Below are 19,447 nucleotides of genomic sequence, written 5' to 3'. Positions count from 1 at the left end.
ACAAAAGTATCTGGGTTGTCATTTTTAATATTCAGAGATGTAGGGATCTGTTATGAATTAATAGAAAATATATATTTAAATCAAATTCTTGTGTATTTGTACCAGCTTTCACAGAGTGAGATAATTTCATTTGAAACTTAAATGTTTGAAACTTATAGCTTCGTGAAAAAGAAGAGCTGTTGTAAGAACATATAATTTTGTTTTTTTCTTGAAATTCTAGAATTATATAGACTGCCTTATCTTCACACACACGATAGCCTCCATTTGAATCAATTTAACTTTCCAACATACCTTTTACTTAGTCAGTGCACTTTAAAGTATTTAGAAGACAGCTTCCACTTATGAAGCCTGAAATTCATTTCAACTTTTTATTAAGCTAATGTATAAAAATTGTATGTATTTATGTTTTGCAACATGGTGTTTTGATCTGTATAATGTAATGAGATAAACTAATTAACGTATGCATTTTCTTCCATACTTTTTTTTGGAGAGAACACTTAGCTACTTGCTAAGAAATTGTGAAGTATATTTTGTTATTTATGTAACCATTATCACCAGGATACACAACAAAAAGCATTGAAAATTGTTTTCCCTGTGTAGCTGAAAGTTTGTGTTTACTCTCATTTTTAATATGTAACACAGATTTCCCTTAGGCTCAGTACTGGATACCCAGTTGCTAAACTGTTTCCAGTGCCTCAATTGTCTATGTTGTTAATGCTTTTAGTGTAAAAGGTACAATATAATGCATTTTCCTCACCATACACACTGGACATAGGAGAGTCACCGGCTGACTAGAGTCCTGGTGTGGCACAGGAATAAGGAGGATTAACATTTCGATTCTTTCTTGACCCAGGCTTCCAATTCACTCAAAGAAAAGCAGAAGTCTGAGACGCAGATGCTCAGGCAAGGCGTTCCTCTGCCTGGCCAGTACGGCAGCGGCATTGCAGCGTCCTCCAGCCACGCTCACGCAGCCGTGGAAGGGAAGCATGGCAGCAGCCACCAAGCTCTCCTGCAGCACCTGCTGCTGAAGGAACAGATGCGGCAGCAAAAGCTCCTTGTGGCTGGTAATTAATAATGACATCGTTTTCGGGTCCTGTTAGGACTATGTGGCATTTCTCTAACTCAAAACTGTAAGGATGGTTCCTGTTGCTGTACACGTGCCCAACACTTGGCACTGTGGGAGGAGCTATGATCGTTACGTGATCCTGATCTGTAGGGTGGAGCTGGGAGGGAACCTTTGGGTATAGCAAACTGCATTGCTGGTCGATGCTTCAGCTGCACAGACATAAGCCTGGTCAAGGCTTTGCACTCATGCCTTCCAGCATCCAGCCTACTACTCTTCAGTTGTCTGGCAGATGCTCCTTGTCTTTTCTTAAAATTATCTATCAATGCATCTTTGTCTACATGTAAGTGTGTAAACACACTCACTCGTGCACACACATTTTGTTTTTCAGGTGGAGTTCCCTTGCACCCTCAGTCTCCTTTGGCAACAAAAGAAAGAATTTCACCAGGCATTAGAGGTACCCACAAATTACCCCGTCACCGACCCCTGAACCGAACCCAGTCTGCACCATTGCCTCAGAGCACGCTGGCTCAGCTGGTCATTCAGCAGCAACACCAGCAGTTCCTGGAGAAGCAGAAACAATACCAGCAGCAGATCCACATGAACAAAGTAAGGCACGAAGCAAAGTTGAATATTAAAAGCACTGGTTTCCAAGTCAGGGTTCTCTTTGCTGGGAATGAGGGGATGTTGGGATTGCAAAAACGCAAAGATCACCATCCTTGCCTAGACATCTGGGTTGGAGGACGGGATCACAATATCACTATTTTCACCATTTTTATGTTCACAGGACAGTTGAAGTAATATCGTGATCTCATGATATTGAGATCATGGCTTAACAATAAGATTTATGATTGAACAGGCTTTTGTTTTAATTCACAGGGACATAAGTCCTGTTGTATGACGCCTCCCTTGTGATGCAGGGTAAATGTGTGGGTTGACGAGTTCTAAAGGCTACTCACGTGCTGGGAGGCAGGACAATGTAAGCCAGCATGGTATTTCTCAGCAACATGTTTCCGTCTCGGTCGTCCTTGTTTTTCAGTATGCCCACTTCATTCCAAAAACCATTTGAAACAGTTTCACTGAAACTTCTGGTAATTTCTTCCCAGACCCTCATTTGGGCTGAAATAATGGTGGTCTGTACCGCTAAACCAACTACAAAGAAACAGTGGGTTGCAGTATAATCGTATCCGACAGCACAGGATCGCATGTTCTGTGAATTTGTCGGGTCTGATCTCAATCTCTCTGTTGTTCTCTGTGACATACATGCATGTCCTAAAGGCGTTATTGTCTACTGGTAATAGATGTACAGCTCAGCTTAGTAAATGCTTTGTTGCTATGTAAAACGCAAGCACAGCAAAGTGAGTTTTGTTGTGGCTGTCTATGATATCATTGTCCTTTATACCCTCCTCATGGTAGGAAGGGTGGGATCTTCCTTTCAAGTTGGCCCTACTGCAAGCTACCCTGAAAATAGTCTCTTCTTCTTGCTCCTCACACCCCGCACCTCTCCCCACACCCCCACTCGAGGACAGAGTCAGGAAAGGAGCTTGCACTTAAGAGTCCTGAGCAGCACTGAGCAATACTAAAAATGAATTGGTCCAGCCTAGCCCCTGGCTTTTTGAAGACAGTGTACTGTTGAAGTGGGTTGGGATACTGCGGTGGAACTGGGCTCTTCACAGCCTTGTTTCTCTAGAGCCTGTAGGCCAGTGGTTCTCAGCCTGTGGGTTGCAGCCCCTTAAGGGTTGAAGGACCCTTTCACAGGGCTCTTCTAAGACGATTGAAAAGCACAGACATTTACGATACAATACCCTGCAGTAGCAGAATTACAGTTATGAAGTAGTAATGAAATAATTTTATGCTTGGGGGGGTCACCAAAACGTGAGGAACTGTATTAAAGGGCCACAACGTAAGGAAGGGTGTGAGCCACTGTTATAGACTTCTTCTGAGTCATTCGATTGCTAGAGCATTTTTCTAAGTTTGTTAACTTCATTTTCATCAGATCAGTTTCTTCAGGAAGTAATTAACCTCCTCCTCTGCCTGTTGCAGTGTTCATTAGCTTGATTGCACAGGTTTACTCTTTGTGGTAGAGTGAAGCTCATTTGTTTTGTGGCATTCCAGAACAGCTTAAAATGACTACATATTCTTTTTAAAAATATGTCCATTGCAAGAAATTTATGTGGGCTGAAAGAGTGGGAATCCTGTGTTTTGGCCTCATAACCTTTGACTTGAAGTTAGGTTTGCTTATAAAACTTATAGGCAAACTTTGTAAAATTGGACCATGCTAATACTTTACTGGCATTCATTTTCACATTTATCAAAGTACCTGGATATATATTTTGCTGTTGATAAATTAAGTAAGTATGCCCCTTTGGAATAACATGTTTTTTATGAATTCCTTTAGAACATTTTAGAATTAACTTTCTGACCCAGAATTGCCAATGTTTCAGATGGGATGCTAATGGCACTTTTTTTCTCTTTGGTATCACACTAGAGATTTGACAGGCGGATGCTAAGCTCAGTCTCAGGATCAAACTAAGATGAAAAGCAGGCATTTGTATTCGGGCAACAGGCAAAGCGAATCTTATCAGCAGCCTTTCCTATGTGGGGCTGATTTCTTGGAATCTGTTAAGAATTCTCCCCCAAATTAGAAACAAACCTTTACTCTGAGGTAGACGTTTATACAGTGGTTTGATTATTAAATCCTGTCTTAATTAGGTAAAATGAAGGCCAGAGAACTTCAAAGTGCATGCTGACCCCTGTGTGTTAGCTCCTCTCAGCTCGGGCGTTTGGATTATTCGAACAGTTCTCCAGTTGGCTCTTCTCCAAATATATATTCCATATGTTTAGTCAAGTGGCATATGCGCACTGGATGTTCTCTAGATTGTGAAAATATTTTAGCTGTCCTCAATTGTCTAAGGAAATGGAGAAGAATCATATTAAAAAAATATTGGACCTGTATTGTATTTTGAAGTGTTTCCAATAGAGCCATAAAGAAGTGAGTTACTACTGTTCACCCTTCTGCCAAGGTGATGAAGATATATATTTACTTTTTATTGGGTTAGTGCCATGACTCAGATGCCAAGAGTTACTAAATTTCTGCATAATAATATATGTATGTGTGTTCTGTCCATTTCTTTAGAATAATTATTAGTAAGAAATAACTGCAGAAAATTTTGTCATTTCTATTATCATGGATGAACCTTGATGTAATCCATTCCAACTGGAGCAATAGTTGGCATCATAAAATCATGGTCCTCACTCATGAGTAGTCATAACAGGAAAGAAGCATATGTGAAAATGTAGGTGTGCAAATGGCATGCTTAAAATATATCTTCCTTTACGTCTCTTAGCATTTTATAGTGCTTTTTTCACCTTGAGGACTTAGAGAAAAATATGAAGTAAGAACATAGTTAAAAATAATGGCATCAGAACTGTCAAATGATCCATTCAAATGTGTGTGCCATCACATCTGACGGCCTGAGTTCCATCCTAGGCCCCACATGGTAGAAGCAGAGAACAGACTCTTACAAGTTGTCCTGTGGCTTCCACGTGTGTCCTATGGCATGTGCGTATCCACACCCATACAAAAAAACATAAATACAAACTAAATTAAATATATAAATAAGTTTATTAAGTATTTTAAAAATAAGGCTATTTCTAAGCTAGTATCTGGTTACATAGTTGGCCTTCAATGATATATTTGAATTGCATTAGGAAGTTTAGAAGAAAACCTCTACTTTATGTTTTTGGTACAATGTTTTTCACTGAATATTGAAGAACTCAAGAAATATGTAGTACACGTGTTATTAATCCCACTCTGATGATTTAACTACTTGTTGTTTCTATTTCAATGCCATTCACATGGGGTGTTTGTGCCTTCCAGGATTATTTGCCTCTTATAGCCATAATTTAAATGCTCAAAAGGTGAGCAGAAATACAACATTTTTATTGTAGTGTCTGACAGCAAATAATGAGGGTCCTTGAAAGAAAGGATAGATCTAGATCAGAAAGGAAACTCATTCACAATGATTTACCACTCTGTTCATGAGTTTGAATACTCTATTTCCACGGAAGGTATTTTGAGATGCTTAATCATGCAGAAATCATATCTTACATTTATTTGTTTTTGACATTTTCCAAAAACAAAATTGTGCATTTTTATTGCCAGTATATTGTATGTTGATACTATGATGCCTTACATTTTGGTGAACCTTAGAAAAACAAAACAAATAAACAAACAAAAACAATTTCTTTATTCTAAAACCAAAAGAAGGCAGTTGCTTTCACCAGTGTGTTTTGTTTCCCTACTGGAAAGCAAAAAGAGTCCTCAAAATGAAAACTTCACCAAAATATAAAAGACAACACCCCGCCCCAAAAAAAAGAGTAGTAGGACATGGGAAATTTTTTCCTGAGGCCACTTTGAGTTTAAATATTGCCAGTTTTCACCCTCAGGAAAATAAACCATGATTGAGTTAAAAGAAAACACATAACAATCACTTGCCCATATTGATGATTTTTTTAAACATAGTTTAATAAAAGCACACATCTACAGTCCTGTCACTATGGGGTGTTGTTTTCCAGAATGTCCTTTAGGCATTTGAGTTGAGTACTTTAACACGGATATCTCACAGCCCCTGCCCTCCCATTCTCTTATAGCTTTAATAAAATGACATTGACTCATGCCCAGGAGTTTCAGCTATAACTGCAATTTTCATACATTCTCTGATATTTACTTTTTAAACATTCATCTCATGAAATGGACTTGATCTGAAGTTTTAATATGTATTTGACGCACATGTCCATATACCCGTACTCACTCAGCAGGTCACTATTGAACTTGGGTAGACACTTCCTTAGGCACTAATAATCTGCACCCTGTGCTCAGGGAAGGAAGGAGAAGATGAGCTCACACACTAATGCGGTGTGTTCAGCATCAGGACAGAAGGTGAGAGGACAGAAACTGAACTTCTTTGAGGAAATAATATTTGAGATTTGTTTACTTACCTCTTGATTATTTTGTGTTTATAATCTTCCTTTTCCTTTTTTTATTTTTTCTTTTTCTTTTTTACTGGCTCTGTGTTAAATATCTTACCCATTCCTATGGCTGGATATCAGCCAACACATTTTTTAAAAAACATATATAATTCAAGAGATGATATCTCATGTATGTCAAGGTTCAGTCTAGATATAAGTATTTATTATTTATTACCATGATATTTAGGCATTTTGACATGAGTGCTATTTTATCATAATAAAAATGTGTCTAAGACAAGACCAGTAAGTTGAAGGCCAAACAGATGTTCTGTGTTGCCTTATTAAGACAGGGAGATGTTCTATTCTGACATGCAGGGCAAAATACAGTTCTGCTCAACTCCAAACCTGAGCAAATAGAGAATTTTCTTAACATTCTGGAAGATACTGTAACCCTCAATTCAAGTAGTATATGTTTCATTAATTTCTTTTAATTAATTGTATGAATCAATATTACATATCCTCCATACTCCCTAATGATTTATAACCATTCCCTATCCCCAGTCATTTATACTCAGAAACCTAAGAGTGTATCTTTCCTGTCAGTAGTCAAATACAAACATAGCACATGTATATTCCCTTCCTGAATTGAGTGCTAATATAGGATTACTATTTGTGTTATTGGAAACAGCATGTATTTGCCAAAGCTACTTTGAAGATCAACAATCTTATAGACATCTATTAAAATTTTACTGTTTATGAAGCCATAGTTTCATATTCAGAAACAAATCTATACTTCACATTAGGTTTATTCTAATAAGTATAATCCTATTTCTGATTTACTTATGAGATTTAGTTTTGAAGTATAATTAAAGTTCGGCAGCCACCTCAGCTCTGTGTGCTGAACCATTTCATCTTAGTGTACTTTTCTGCTTCTTTCCTGTGGCCAGCATCTCCCCACCATCTGCTTCCCAAGTGTAATACTTAAGTAACACAAGCCCCGTCTCACATACAGGATCTACTATGAGCTGAATTCTCTGTACCAGCATCTTTCTATGCATTATCCCTTGAACTTTAATGACTTACTTTACAAAACCACCAAGAATGTTCAGTTTCCAGGGATTTCATCAAGTTGAGAAAGTTGACAGTACTTCCTGTCCACAGAGCTGGAGTCTGTTCTCAACTATTGTGTCAGTGATTTCAGTCACGTTCTTATCAATAAGCAGATAAAAGGCTCTTCCTGTTTCATGTTACAAAGCTAGCGAACTCACATTTAAAAGCAAAGCAGAAAAGCATTAAAAAAAAAAAAGGTTACTCTGTGATTTTGTATTGCGTTTGACTCGCCAGAATGAAGAACTCCTATCCCCACACTGCTTCCATCTTCCTGGCATTGCCTTCCATCCAGGTACTCACTCGCATGGCAGTCCTCATAGGTGGCCTTGGCATTGGGGCTTTCAGATGTCTTGTTGGAGCAAGGCTTGTAAATGGCTCACCGTACATGTGCATGTAGTGCTGAGCCTAGCTGCAGACAGGTCACATTTTGCTTCTTTCTTGCATGCTGCCACATGGCTATGTTTTATGCTGGACAGACTGTCTTCTCCCAGGAGTTCTGAGCAAGCCCAAAGCTGAAAGTTTACTGACTTCATCGTGATCTACTGAAATGCAAATGTTGGCATCTCTTCTATGGGTGGTTGGAAAATGCCTTGTTGTAAGTCTTAAGAACCTGATGAGTAGAAACTTGAACAGTCCTTTCATTTAGGAAAGTAGGCATTACTCTTGTCAGGATTCATTTCTCCCCATCCATCTGACAGCTTGTTTCCACGCAGAGTCTTTTAATCACCAATTTAGGATTACATTTTACCCATTAGATGGATAGTGGCTTCAAAAACATTAGCACACACTGAAAGCAGTTTTTCTTACAGTGAAAAGCCTCCTCGATTATTTATCTATCTATTGAGGTTTATAAAAGAAACTTTGACTTTTCTCTTAAATAGATTCTGTTTTGACATGATTAGGCCAACATAAATAGATCCTTGTAGGTATGTAGTGTGCTTTAAAAAGAAAAATCCACTTCTGCTACAAAACCAGCTTGCATCACCATGGAAAATTTATATAAAAGCATTTCACTATATAATTACAACTTGATGGTTTATAATATACAGAAAATTGCTTGTTGCTTTATTATTAGATATGATGAAATCTTGTGTTTGGAAATGAAACTAAATGACCATTCCAGTGGATTAATGTCTAGTCTTCATAAACATCTCCAGTGTTGCTTTCATAGCTGTGGCATCAAGGGAAGAGACCTCAACCTTTATTTTCCAATCTACACATTAATATACTCAGAGGCACTTTTATTGAATAATAAAAAAAATAGCTGAATAGTACTATGAGGTAAGCAGCCAGGGGAAAGAAAATTGTCTGGGGACAGAAGCCATGTGAATAGTGTGGCTCATGTGGATTCCAGGCAATTCAAAGGGAAAGCAATGCTAAATAATTTGGTTGCTTCTTAACTTTGACAAATAGTTCCGTTTGACAGACTGAAATAATTAAGTCTGGATAAGGAATTTTTAATATAGCTTAAGTGATCTATAGAAATGAGAACCGCAAGTGTACAGCAGTTTCTTTCTTAGGGGTTTGAGTAACTTTTAAGTCCTCAAATTTAGTTCCATACTTTCTTCATGCCTCAGCTCTTTCTATAAATATTAGTTCAAGCCTAAGAGGTCATAGGATCCTAAACTGTCATCTGTTCTAGAATGTTCTTGTTGCCCTAGGATGAGTCTTACCCAGATCTGCAACCCCACAGCCTGCATGTCCCATCGCGCTCCTGCTATTGATTGTATATCCAGCCACAGAACCTCAATTCTACAAAGTTAGTGCTAGCACAGAAGAACTAATGATGCCCCACAAGAGATCTGGCCCACTTACAACAATTATGCTAAGAGTGTAAAGAAAATGAAAGAAAGTGGGTTCTTTTCCTTGAATGTCCCATAGACCTGTACACTGTTAACTACAGCCGAAGAAGGTCATGTAGAACACAGAACCCACATGAACTGCAAAACTGAGGCCAATTAATGGTCCCTCTGAGGGACATTTCTGAAACCTCATGTAATTATTTGTTAGTCCTGCAACTTTGGTGAGAGTATTCAACACTGTGTCTGATCATTCTCTAATGAACAAATTTCAAAGGCTTAGAGAGGAGGATGGCTTGAGAGGATGTTCATGACAGAGTTTTATAAACATGGCAATCCCTGTGCTAACCACAGCATGTGTATTCTTAGACAGCATTATAGTTCTGTTTTCCTTATTAGGTCAAGAGAATGGTTGTCTGAAAGTTGTAGAATGTCTCCACTGCACACATTATACCACTTGCCTCAATACCCATCCTTCGTTGTAAACAAACCACCATCTTCTGCTTCAGCTCCCTTCTGTGAGTGTGTGTTCATCATGAAGCAGGCTTTGTTTTCTCTTCAGAACAATATTGTGGTTGGAAATCAAGATTTTTATTGAAGTGTAATTTCCACACAGTAAAACATGTTTTTTTGCTACACACTTCAATGAGTTTTGACAGATCCGTATAGTCGTACAATCACCACAATTGCTGCATAGAATGATTCCCCCAATTTCCCTCCTTCCATTCCTCTGTAGCCAGTTTCTATTGCACCTCCTGGCAAAGTAATCCTTTTTTAACTAAGGATGGAAAATAAGACATATCACAAGCACAGGAATTTTTTTGAGAGCATAAAAACAAAAGCGCTAACTGGTTTACCCTACAGAATGCTCCAGAAATTACTTTCAGGATCATAAAACATCAGCCTACAGTGCAAGACCCAGGTTGTGAGCTGTCTGTGTGGGCATTCTTAGTGTCTTAGGACTCCCAACTTCTGGTCACATTTGAAAATAGAAAAATTCCAAATAAAGTCTATATTTGGGTCATTCTCCAAAAAAATGAAGTTGTAGGCTTACTGTCTGTCCCTCTTCCTTCAATCACCGCCATTCAGGCTTTCCAGCTCCATTCTTAAATAGTGCCTGTACTGTTTCTAGTTTCCAGGAGGGAAGGGTTGATCAGCGTGGAGATGGCAAGAGATCGAGGAAGGGAGGTGGGGAGTGATTGGAAGACACTCGCATTGAGCTGCTGTCTGTACTGAGACCCCTGCAAAGCCACCAAGCATAGAAATCAAACTGCTACTTCCCAATGTGCATTGTACCTTTTCTCCTAAAGAGTAAAAGGAGAAAATGTGTTAAATGTTTTACCAGCTGAATATTGGAAAAGAGATTATGAAGGATAAATTCCAATACTATATTAATGGATATAAAATGACAGTGTTATTATAAAAAACAACAACAAGGTGTGGAGGACAGCTAGTGTTCTAAAGAAAAACTCTTAAGAAATCTATTCTTCTGCTAAAGACTGTATTTTCTGAAAGTTCAGTCTTGTATCTGTCTTTACCTCTCAAATTAGATCCTCTAAGGTGACTGTCGCATGGTCTGTATGTCCTCTTGGTCTTCTCTGGAGATGATCTCGTCACTGTGATCCAGCCCGACTCGACTTTCCCTACTGAGGAGCTTCAGTCTAAACTGTCCTTCCTCCTCATTTTATGACATACTAAGTCCCATTGTCAGTTCTTATGTCCATGTCCCCTACTCAGGTCTGAGAGCTTGGTTCGTTGACCAGTGTCTTCCCAGGGCCTCACAGTTAATACTTAATAAATTAATGGTTGAAGGAATGAAAAACCAGATGGACGATTTACTCAAAAGTAGCTAACTGGAAATCTTCTTTCCAGAAACGTTACGAAGTTCTGAGAGGGGAGGCAGCTGTCTTCATTGCAGGCACTGTCTAGATAATCATTAAAAAGATACAGGTGAATTTATCCAAATCCACTTGGTCCTTCAGATTAGTGTGCATCTCAGTAAGAAAGGCTGTATGGCGGTCTGGAGTTACATCAGCAGTGAATGAGAATTCAGAGATGCTGCCCTCTTGTCCTTCACTCTGGCTCCAGTGATCATTTCTCTAAGAGGCACAGAAGCGAAATGGCACGGCATCTTCTGGCTTGCGGACGGCGTTCCTCTCTAAGTAGACCTCTTGGTTTGAAAGTCCTCCAAGTTCTGCATGTTGTTTTGAGAACAGTTGGTACATACCTAATCTATTTGTGAATTGAGACAGAGTTTTATCATTATTTTTAAGTCTAGTTTCCTTGGAGCTTAAGGGAAAGGTCTTATTTTCCAAAAGAAGAATATTACGTTTATTTAAAAGAAAACGGGGGAAAAAGACAGGCTTGCACTGAGTAAAATCTGTCTTAAAATTTGAGACAGAATTTTTAAAAATGATGAGCTGCTTGAGGGTTGTTTTGCAGAACAGTTACATCAAGTTACCCATGCTTGCTAGGTCGTCCACGGTGTCAGAAAGCCGTCAGTAATCAAAAGGAGGTTTATCCCTTAAGACCATTTTTAGTTCATGGGTCATAAATGAAGATTTTGGTGGGCAAATGAAGGATTTTGTTGGGAGTACTTAAATTATAGAATTTTAGCTATTACAATAAAAAGCACTCATGCTGGTACTGTATTTATAGCGTTGGAACCAAGCAATATAACTTTCATAGCAATGAGCTTAATGTGTTAATATGATGAAATTAGCAATACAACTTTCAACCAGTATTTAATCAATTTATAGAATGTATCAATGGAATATGTGATTTTGTCATGAAATGTAAAACACTGAAACTATGGATTGAGTCTAACCCTGGGAGGTATAGATAAGAATCAAAAAGTTTAGCTGAATTCCTTACTTGAAGACAAGATATTTGGACCATTTGCCATAGTTCTTAGAAGAATACTTATGTGAGCGTGTGTCTGTCATGGGTGACCGCATCCCAGTATGTCCCTGCACTGCTGTGGCTTCTCAGAGTCTGAACAATGGCAGCAGTGATAGGAAGACTTAGGGGCACAGTGACAGATGAGCAAGAACTCAGGTTAAAGGGAGAGAGATGCTGTGTAGCCTCTGTCTTCATCTCAGCTGGAGTCCCCACCAGAGTGACTCACCTGGGGTCAGATGGACAGCACACAGTATGTTTTACAGATGGGGACCCGGCAGAGATTCACACAGGCTCGTGCATTTATCTGTCACACAGATGTTTCATCTCCTGTTTTCTAGCCAGCAAGGCAACAGGCTGACTTTGCTGGGGGATCACCTCCAGATGTTCAACTAAAGAGAGACCCTGCCACCCCACTGAGAGTAAGCAGACATCTCACCACATCTGTGGCCACTCAGCGGCAGTGCAAATTAGGAAAGGGTTAGCTGTACCATCTTCGTAATGGTTGTATTTGGAGTTCAAAAACACATAGAAAACAGCATAATCTGAATACTTACAAATAGTATGAAGTAACTGTTCATTTTAAAAATCTGAAATAAGTCAAAAGTGGCAGGCAGAATTTCTCTGTGACTTTTGTTTGTAGATTTTCCTTGCTGATGTTAATTGCTAATTTTTCCACTCTGGCAAATGTGTTTAAATGAAAACAGCTTCAGTCATATACCTAAACTAAAATAAGAAATGAAAGTTAACCCCCTCTGTACATCTATATCTCATGAAACTGGCTTCAAGATGTCCCCTTTGTCTGATTATGTGTTGTAAATGTTCTCAGAGAGCACCTGCATTCCTCAGATGAAAAAGGGGAGGATATTGACCAGGCACACAGTACTTTACATCATAGCCCGAGGACGAAAGTATGAAAGTTTTGCTATGAAGCATTAAGTTTGCAGATATTTGTGGTGTTCCAGCTAGGTGCCATGCAGTGTATGAGGTGCTTGGTTCTAAAATGGTGAAAGACATTCACCCTGTGATCTGTGACATTTGAATTCCAGTAAGAAACAAAAATAACTATAATTGTTAACAAAAATAACAACATAATGCAGGACCATAATCTGGGCTTGTACTATATATATATTAGTGAAATGGTAATACAATTAAATTCTTGAAGGAACCAGATCAAGCATGTAGTTGTGAGGAAGTAAAAAGGACAGAATCTGCCAAGGTCTCATGTAAAAGCCTGCATGGCATATTCATGTTTACAAGATGGGCAGAGGCCAGGGTATCTGGAACACAGAAATGGTAGTTTACAATGCACTGAAGGAAATAATATGGGCCAGTTCATGGAACACCTGTGGAGAATTGGATGTTATTGTAAACATGGTGGGAAGCTATCTGACAGTTCTATGTTGAGAACTGATGTTACCTAACATAGTTGGAAATGATTATTAGAGCTGCAATGTTGAAAAGATTCAGCACTAAAGGAAAGCCAGAGTTGAGCGTCTTGTAGCTCAGGGGAAAGTGATAACGCTTACCACTACAGGAGTGGCAGTGGGGATGGAGAACTGTGTCAGCACACAAGGTCCACTTTGAGATTGCTGTGGGCTGTTAACTGATGCAATGGAAATGCAAGGGAGACAAGGTAGAGTTTAGGTTCGTAGTTCATGGAGTCGGGTGTTGGTGCTTACTCAGTGAGGAAACTCAGGCGAATGCCTGTTTGGGTGGATGAAATAGAGATTATCTTGGTGCTCCTGGAAAGTTTTTGATGCCTTTTAGATATTTTCTAGCTAAGTGGTTTTGGAAAGTATTGGATATGTGTTTGGAGTGCGCTAGATCCAGTGGAGCTGTTTACACTGCTCAATTGCCATCACAAGGTCACTGCTGTAGAAGAGAACATAGACAGGACGAATATACAATGTTTTCTTTTTAAAGTCACAAATTCTCCCTTTGTGTTCACGAGGATGGCACTGTTTTTTTTTTTTTTTTTTTTTTTGAATAGTGATTCCTTCTTCATAAAATAAGAGTTTGGGGATGTGATTAGCATTTTTCAACTCCAACATTTCATACATATATGATTTCCACTCATAAACTGCTGTTCTGTCAGGAAGCATTTATTCTACAAACCCTGGTGGAATTCTGGTCTGGGAAAAAAACCATTTGCCATGTGACTTTATGACCAAGTAATGGCAACATCGTTCACTGTGAATGCTTTTATCCGTCTCTTCCTGCTAATACCGCAGAAGGAGAGATGAAGTCAGGGACTCACTATAACAAGCAGTGTTGTTTCTCAGCTGCACATTAAAAAGTGTAACTGCAATGCCATGTATGTGTCTTTGTCAGTGAATTTGTAAATACTAAGTCAATTGGATTCCTGGACTAGATGAGGTGATCTCTAGGTGTTTCCAAGATCTTATAAACACATTAAAAGTTCAAATTTCAGAAAATTGTCTGTTAAAAGTACATATATGTTCTCTGAACACTCAGAGTCATATCTGAGTTTACTTTAACATGCTTACCAGTGATGAGAAATTCTATTCTAGTAAATAATACCGTTCTCCAGCACTAGTGAGCACAGTTTCTCCCTTTCCAAGGTGGTGTTATTTGCATCTTGTTTGACTTCATCACTCTACCTTCCCTGACACCTGTCAATCTCCTGTTTAAATGGCCATAGAGGGTGGGGGTGAGGGCAGGTAGAAGAGAGATGACTCAATGTTTCTAGCACCTGTGCCATGCTTGGCCACCTCACATACATCTGTAAATCCAGCTCCAAAGGACCCAACCCAATGCCCTCTACTGTCACCCATGCACATGGCATGCTCATAATTGTAGTTAGGTTTGTTTTTTTTTTAACTCTTTTACTCTTTGGGGGGGCAAACCACCCAGCTCCTAAATAATCATACAAAGACTTATTATTACTCATAAACACCCAGTCTTAGCTTGCCTTGTTTCTAGCCAGCTTTTCTTAACTTAAATTATCCCATCTACCTTTTGTCTCTGGGCTTTTATCTTTCTCTGTTCTCTATACCTTTCTTTACTTCTTATTCTATGGCTTGCTGTGTAGCTTGGTGGACAGTTCTGATGTCCTCTCTCCTTCCTTTGTCCTCCCTGATCTCACCTCTTCCCTCTACCTACCAGCTCCACCTATTTTTCCTTTCCTGCCTAGCTATTGGCTGTTCAGCTTTTTATCAGACCAATCACATGTTTTAGACAGGCAAAGTAACAAAGCTTCACAGAGTTAAACAAATGCAACATAAAAGAATGCAACACATCTTTGCATCACTAAACAAATGTTCCACAGCATAAACAAATGTAACACATCTTCAACTACTATTCCACAATGCGTAATGACAAGCACATACATCATAAATGAAAATTTAAAAAAATATTTCTTACAATGCCCACCTGAATTTACCTCTTGCTGTAATTATTGAGCTCAACAAGAAAGACGTGAGTCAAATGGTTTGGATGAAAACCTAATTGACATAGCTTTTAAAGTGAATGAAAAAAGAAAAGTGATAACAAAGAGAGGGAATTCAAGTTCTGTTGTGAAGGGAGATGTATATGGTGGAAGGAGAGGTTCTTCTGTCAGATGGATGATGTCTATGAAAATATAACGGTGAGAATAGCCCAGAGAAGAGGGGAAAATCATAATAAGAGTGAAAGATATCAGATACTGGGGTCCAGGACACAAGTCAAAGGCTTGACTGAGATAGGGAACAAATGTCCTGTTAATTGTAGCAGCAAGAGCACTGTTGTCCCAGCCTGTAAAGAGTCTGGAGATGTTCTTTGGGTGCTTGTGTTTTCTGAATGAAATAACAAGCGAAAGTACCAGCAAGAAGAGAAGAGAAGAGAAAGATCTGAGAAGAGAGGCAGTCTGGTGAGCCAGGGACAAGGGTTGGAGCTGATTAACTGGGGAGATAGAGGAATTCAATGGGGTGTTGTTTGTGTGCAGACGAGAAAGCCACACTCTAGCAGGTGTCCATTACAACACATGCTGAAGAGAGCATGGGAGTCAAAAGCAGTTCCGTCTGAACTTGGTCCTGCAAGGTAGGAAGCAAGCTACCGAGGCAAGTGATATCAGCGGGAATATGGCTCAGAGGACACGGGAGTGTTGTTGAGGAACGGCTTCCCTAGGGACATTTGAGAATGACCCATGAGAAGGGAGTGGGTCCGGGAAGCTGCTCAGAATTGCCCTCCATTGAGCAGGGACCTTTGCCATAACATCTCTTGTGCTGTGGACTGTCCAGCCAGACTCTTACAAGTGGCTGTCACTTCCCTTGGCCACAAACCCCATACCCGTTGTTGTTTTTTGTCTGTTATCCACGTGAAGCTGTTACTGGCAATATAGTTTGGATGCCTGTATGAGGTTCGGCTTGGCCAGTGCCTTTGGTCCCCTTTTCAGTGTTTTCTGACAGGCCGGCATCTCCCACTCATTTCTCCAGTGAAGCTGTGGTATCAAGAGGAGATTTTCCATGGTTCATTGAGCTTCTGTTCAGAAGACAACTTCGGTCGTCTTCTTGGAAATATTTTCTTTGAAGGCCCTTTGAGCTGTCTTCTCCTTTTCTCAAATCAGTCTTTTCTCCTCATGAAACTCCTCTAGTAGATCTTGGCTATGTAGTCCAGGGTAAGTGATGGTGATGATTACAACAGACCTGCCTGGTGTCATCTCTCTGAAGAATAGTTTTCCTAACTCCACTGTTTCCACTGAAAAAAGACTTTTTCTTTACTTTTTTCCCTCATTTTCTGTGGTCCTGCATGTTCTTTCTCCCCAAACTGCAGGACATGTGTTCCTACAGTTACGTAGCCAGAATTCAAAGCCATAGTAGTGTCCATTCTCCAAACTCTCAGCAGTGTGCAAACAATTATGTATTTAAGACAGGAATTGCTGATTAGTGTTCAGGACTAGGACAATTGGATAGAAAATAGTTTTCTAAAATGTACTTAAAGATGTTTAAGCATGATGGGCTGAATTTTCTCCTTATGCTGACTACCCAGGAATAATAGAATTAAGTTGTCATCACAAAGGACATGGATATTGAAATTTTCTTTCTTCATTTTGATAAGGTTTTTAATTTGGTATGTATTTTCTTGGCTTGATCATCTCTGCTGGGCTTGGAGATATGTGGGTCTTATTGTATTATAGCTCATTTCTATATATTCTTATTCTCCACCAAAATATAGTGTGAGCTGTGACAGTTTTTACAAAATATTTTCAGTGTACCCACCTCCTTTTCAGCCTTCATCCCAAACAGAACACCTTCCCAGCAATGCCTTCAAGCCATCTCACTCTACTCCCGTGCCCACCTGTATATTCACAGTGCTATTATCACACCCAGAGCTTATTCTTTAAGGTTTTTGTTATATATTAAAAATAAAATGTTTGACACATAAACGTGAGATCAAAATTTAACTGTCTTACTCCTTTATAATGTACTAAAACCTGGGCTTGTAGAATGAAGGCATGCCAAATTTTCCAGTCATTAGCAGTAGCTTCAATGTAATTGGCACTACATAAATAACTGTTGAAAAAAATAATGGAAACTCCCAATATACATCCACCGAGTCAGATTTAAGGGTTGCGTCATCATGTTCAGGGCTGCTTGAGGTGGATGGACCACATGACATCTAAAGAGGTTGCCCTTCAAAGTTTGAGGAAATTTTTATTCAAACATTTAAACATGTTTAGATTTTTAAACCTAGTTATATGTGAATATGACATAAACTAAAATTTTATACAGAAAAAAATGTAGGTTTTCTCCTGTGGTTACATTATACATATGCTGCTAACTAGGATGATTGGCAAACTAGTTACACATGTATTGACTTAGCCAAATAACTAAAGTATCTAAGAATGTTTCATTTGTAATCTAATTCCTTGTTTACTTCTTAATTAATTGTTTGGGTCCACTCATAAAATATTATGCCCTTCCAAAATGGTAAAGATCATTGACTTTTTTAAACTTTAGAATTCCACAATGAATATTTTTGTATCTTAGAATTTTATTTCTGAATTGCTGTTATGATTTGATCATCTGGGTAGTAGAAAATCAGTTATAAAGCACTACTAACATTTATGTTGGAGATTTTCTAGCGGATAAGATTTGCTGAAATGTGAGTTTGAAGAGCTTCTACACTAACTTCATCCTTTCTTGAGAAAAGTAGTATTTTCAATTTATTTATATTAAGTAGCCTTGTGAAATATGTCCTTGTGAAAGTTTTGTAGCTTCCATGGACATAGTTTATTTACCTTTCCCCCCGTAACGTCTCCAGCATTTTCTAGCTCAAGTTGAGTTATTTAAAATGAGAATATAACTTGAATCTGTTACATCAAGGACTATTGACTTTTGAACCCCTGAACACTCTCTTCTAGCTGCTTTCGAAATCTATTGAACAACTGAAGCAACCAGGCAGCCACCTGGAAGAAGCAGAGGAGGAGCTGCAGGGGGACCAGTCCATGGAAGACAGAGCAACCTCTAGCGACATCAGCACTAGGAGCAGCAGCAGTGCTTGTGTGGATGACACACTGGGACAAGTTGGGGCTGTGAAGGTCAAAGAGGAACCAGTGGACAGCGATGAAGATGCTCAGATTCAGGAAATGGAATGTGGGGAGCAGGCTGCTTTTATGCAACAGGTAATAGGCAAAGATTTAGCTCCAGGATTTGTAATTAAAGTCATTATTTGAACATAAATGTATTGCAAATTTTCGTAAATGGTTATCATTTCCTATCAGCGTATATCTCTGATTTTAGTGTTTAAGAATTCTAAAACAGGTAAAATGATTTTTTTCTATATAAAGATCACTCTATACTGATCTCTGGATGGGTATGGGTATCAAGGTTTTATTGAACCTTCACTGGTAAAAAAAAAATACCTGTTACACTAAAATTATGCTATATAATATCCAGGTAATTAATAGGCTTTAAACCATCTCAGAGCCCGATACAACAGTTCCTTTTAGGGAAAATGAACTCGTTGTTTTTAGTGTTATCTGCTGAGGTCTGTGAGTACAGAATATAGTCTCCTAGCCTGATCAATGAAGCATTCTGTTAGATATGATGTTTTTTAACATATAGAATTCATTTTTCATACAACTGTACATACTGTATCATACCATAGTCTTGAACACTGTTGGAGGTAGTCTGCCCCCCGCCCCCCTTTCCTCTCTTTTTTTGTTAAGTAGAAATGTGGTTCCCATGCCAGGAGCTCTAGGTTATTGTGTAGATTACAACTGAAAGTCTTATCAGTTCAGGTGGTTTTAAGTCGAGGCGCACACTGAGGTTCTGTTTTGAACATTACATTATGTCTGACACAGCATTGCACATTTCTTAAACCTTGTGTAATTTACTGATGCTGTGTACTGAAAGAGATCAAATGGAACTGAGGCAAAAGTTGGTGAGAAGTAATGTGCAGCCCTGTGGTCCAAGCAGATGCTGTGATGTATGCACAGCTGCAGAAATGTAGTATGACTACCACCTGATATCAGATTAAAACCAGTTTTACAACAGGGTGACTCATGTTTATACTTGATATCATTAGAATCTCTTGCATACAGTTCCATGGTATATACCATATCATTTTGACAAATAAAAAAATCTGAATGTTGGGTTTTACA

General features: G+C 38.9%; 1 protein-coding gene across 1 annotated transcript in view; it reads left to right on the top strand.

Moving 5' to 3' along the window:
* The window catches only part of Hdac9 (histone deacetylase 9), a 157,768-nt gene extending 138,784 nt beyond the window's left edge, over positions 1–18,984 (top strand). Inside the window, exons 9-11 of the mRNA XM_059279554.1 lie at positions 854–1,064; positions 1,455–1,672; positions 18,206–18,984. Coding sequence (XP_059135537.1) covers positions 854–1,064; positions 1,455–1,672; positions 18,206–18,517 — 741 coding nt within the window. The 3' untranslated portion in view covers positions 18,518–18,984. The remainder of the gene's footprint in view (positions 1–853; positions 1,065–1,454; positions 1,673–18,205) is intronic.
* The last annotated feature ends 463 nt before the right edge of the window (positions 18,985–19,447 follow it).

Source organism: Peromyscus eremicus, chromosome 14 (genome assembly GCF_949786415.1).
Source record: "Peromyscus eremicus chromosome 14, PerEre_H2_v1, whole genome shotgun sequence".
NCBI lineage: Eukaryota > Metazoa > Chordata > Mammalia > Rodentia > Cricetidae > Peromyscus > Peromyscus eremicus.
The sequence above is the reverse complement of the archived record's forward strand: the minus strand, read 5'-3'. Positions and strand labels throughout refer to the sequence as shown.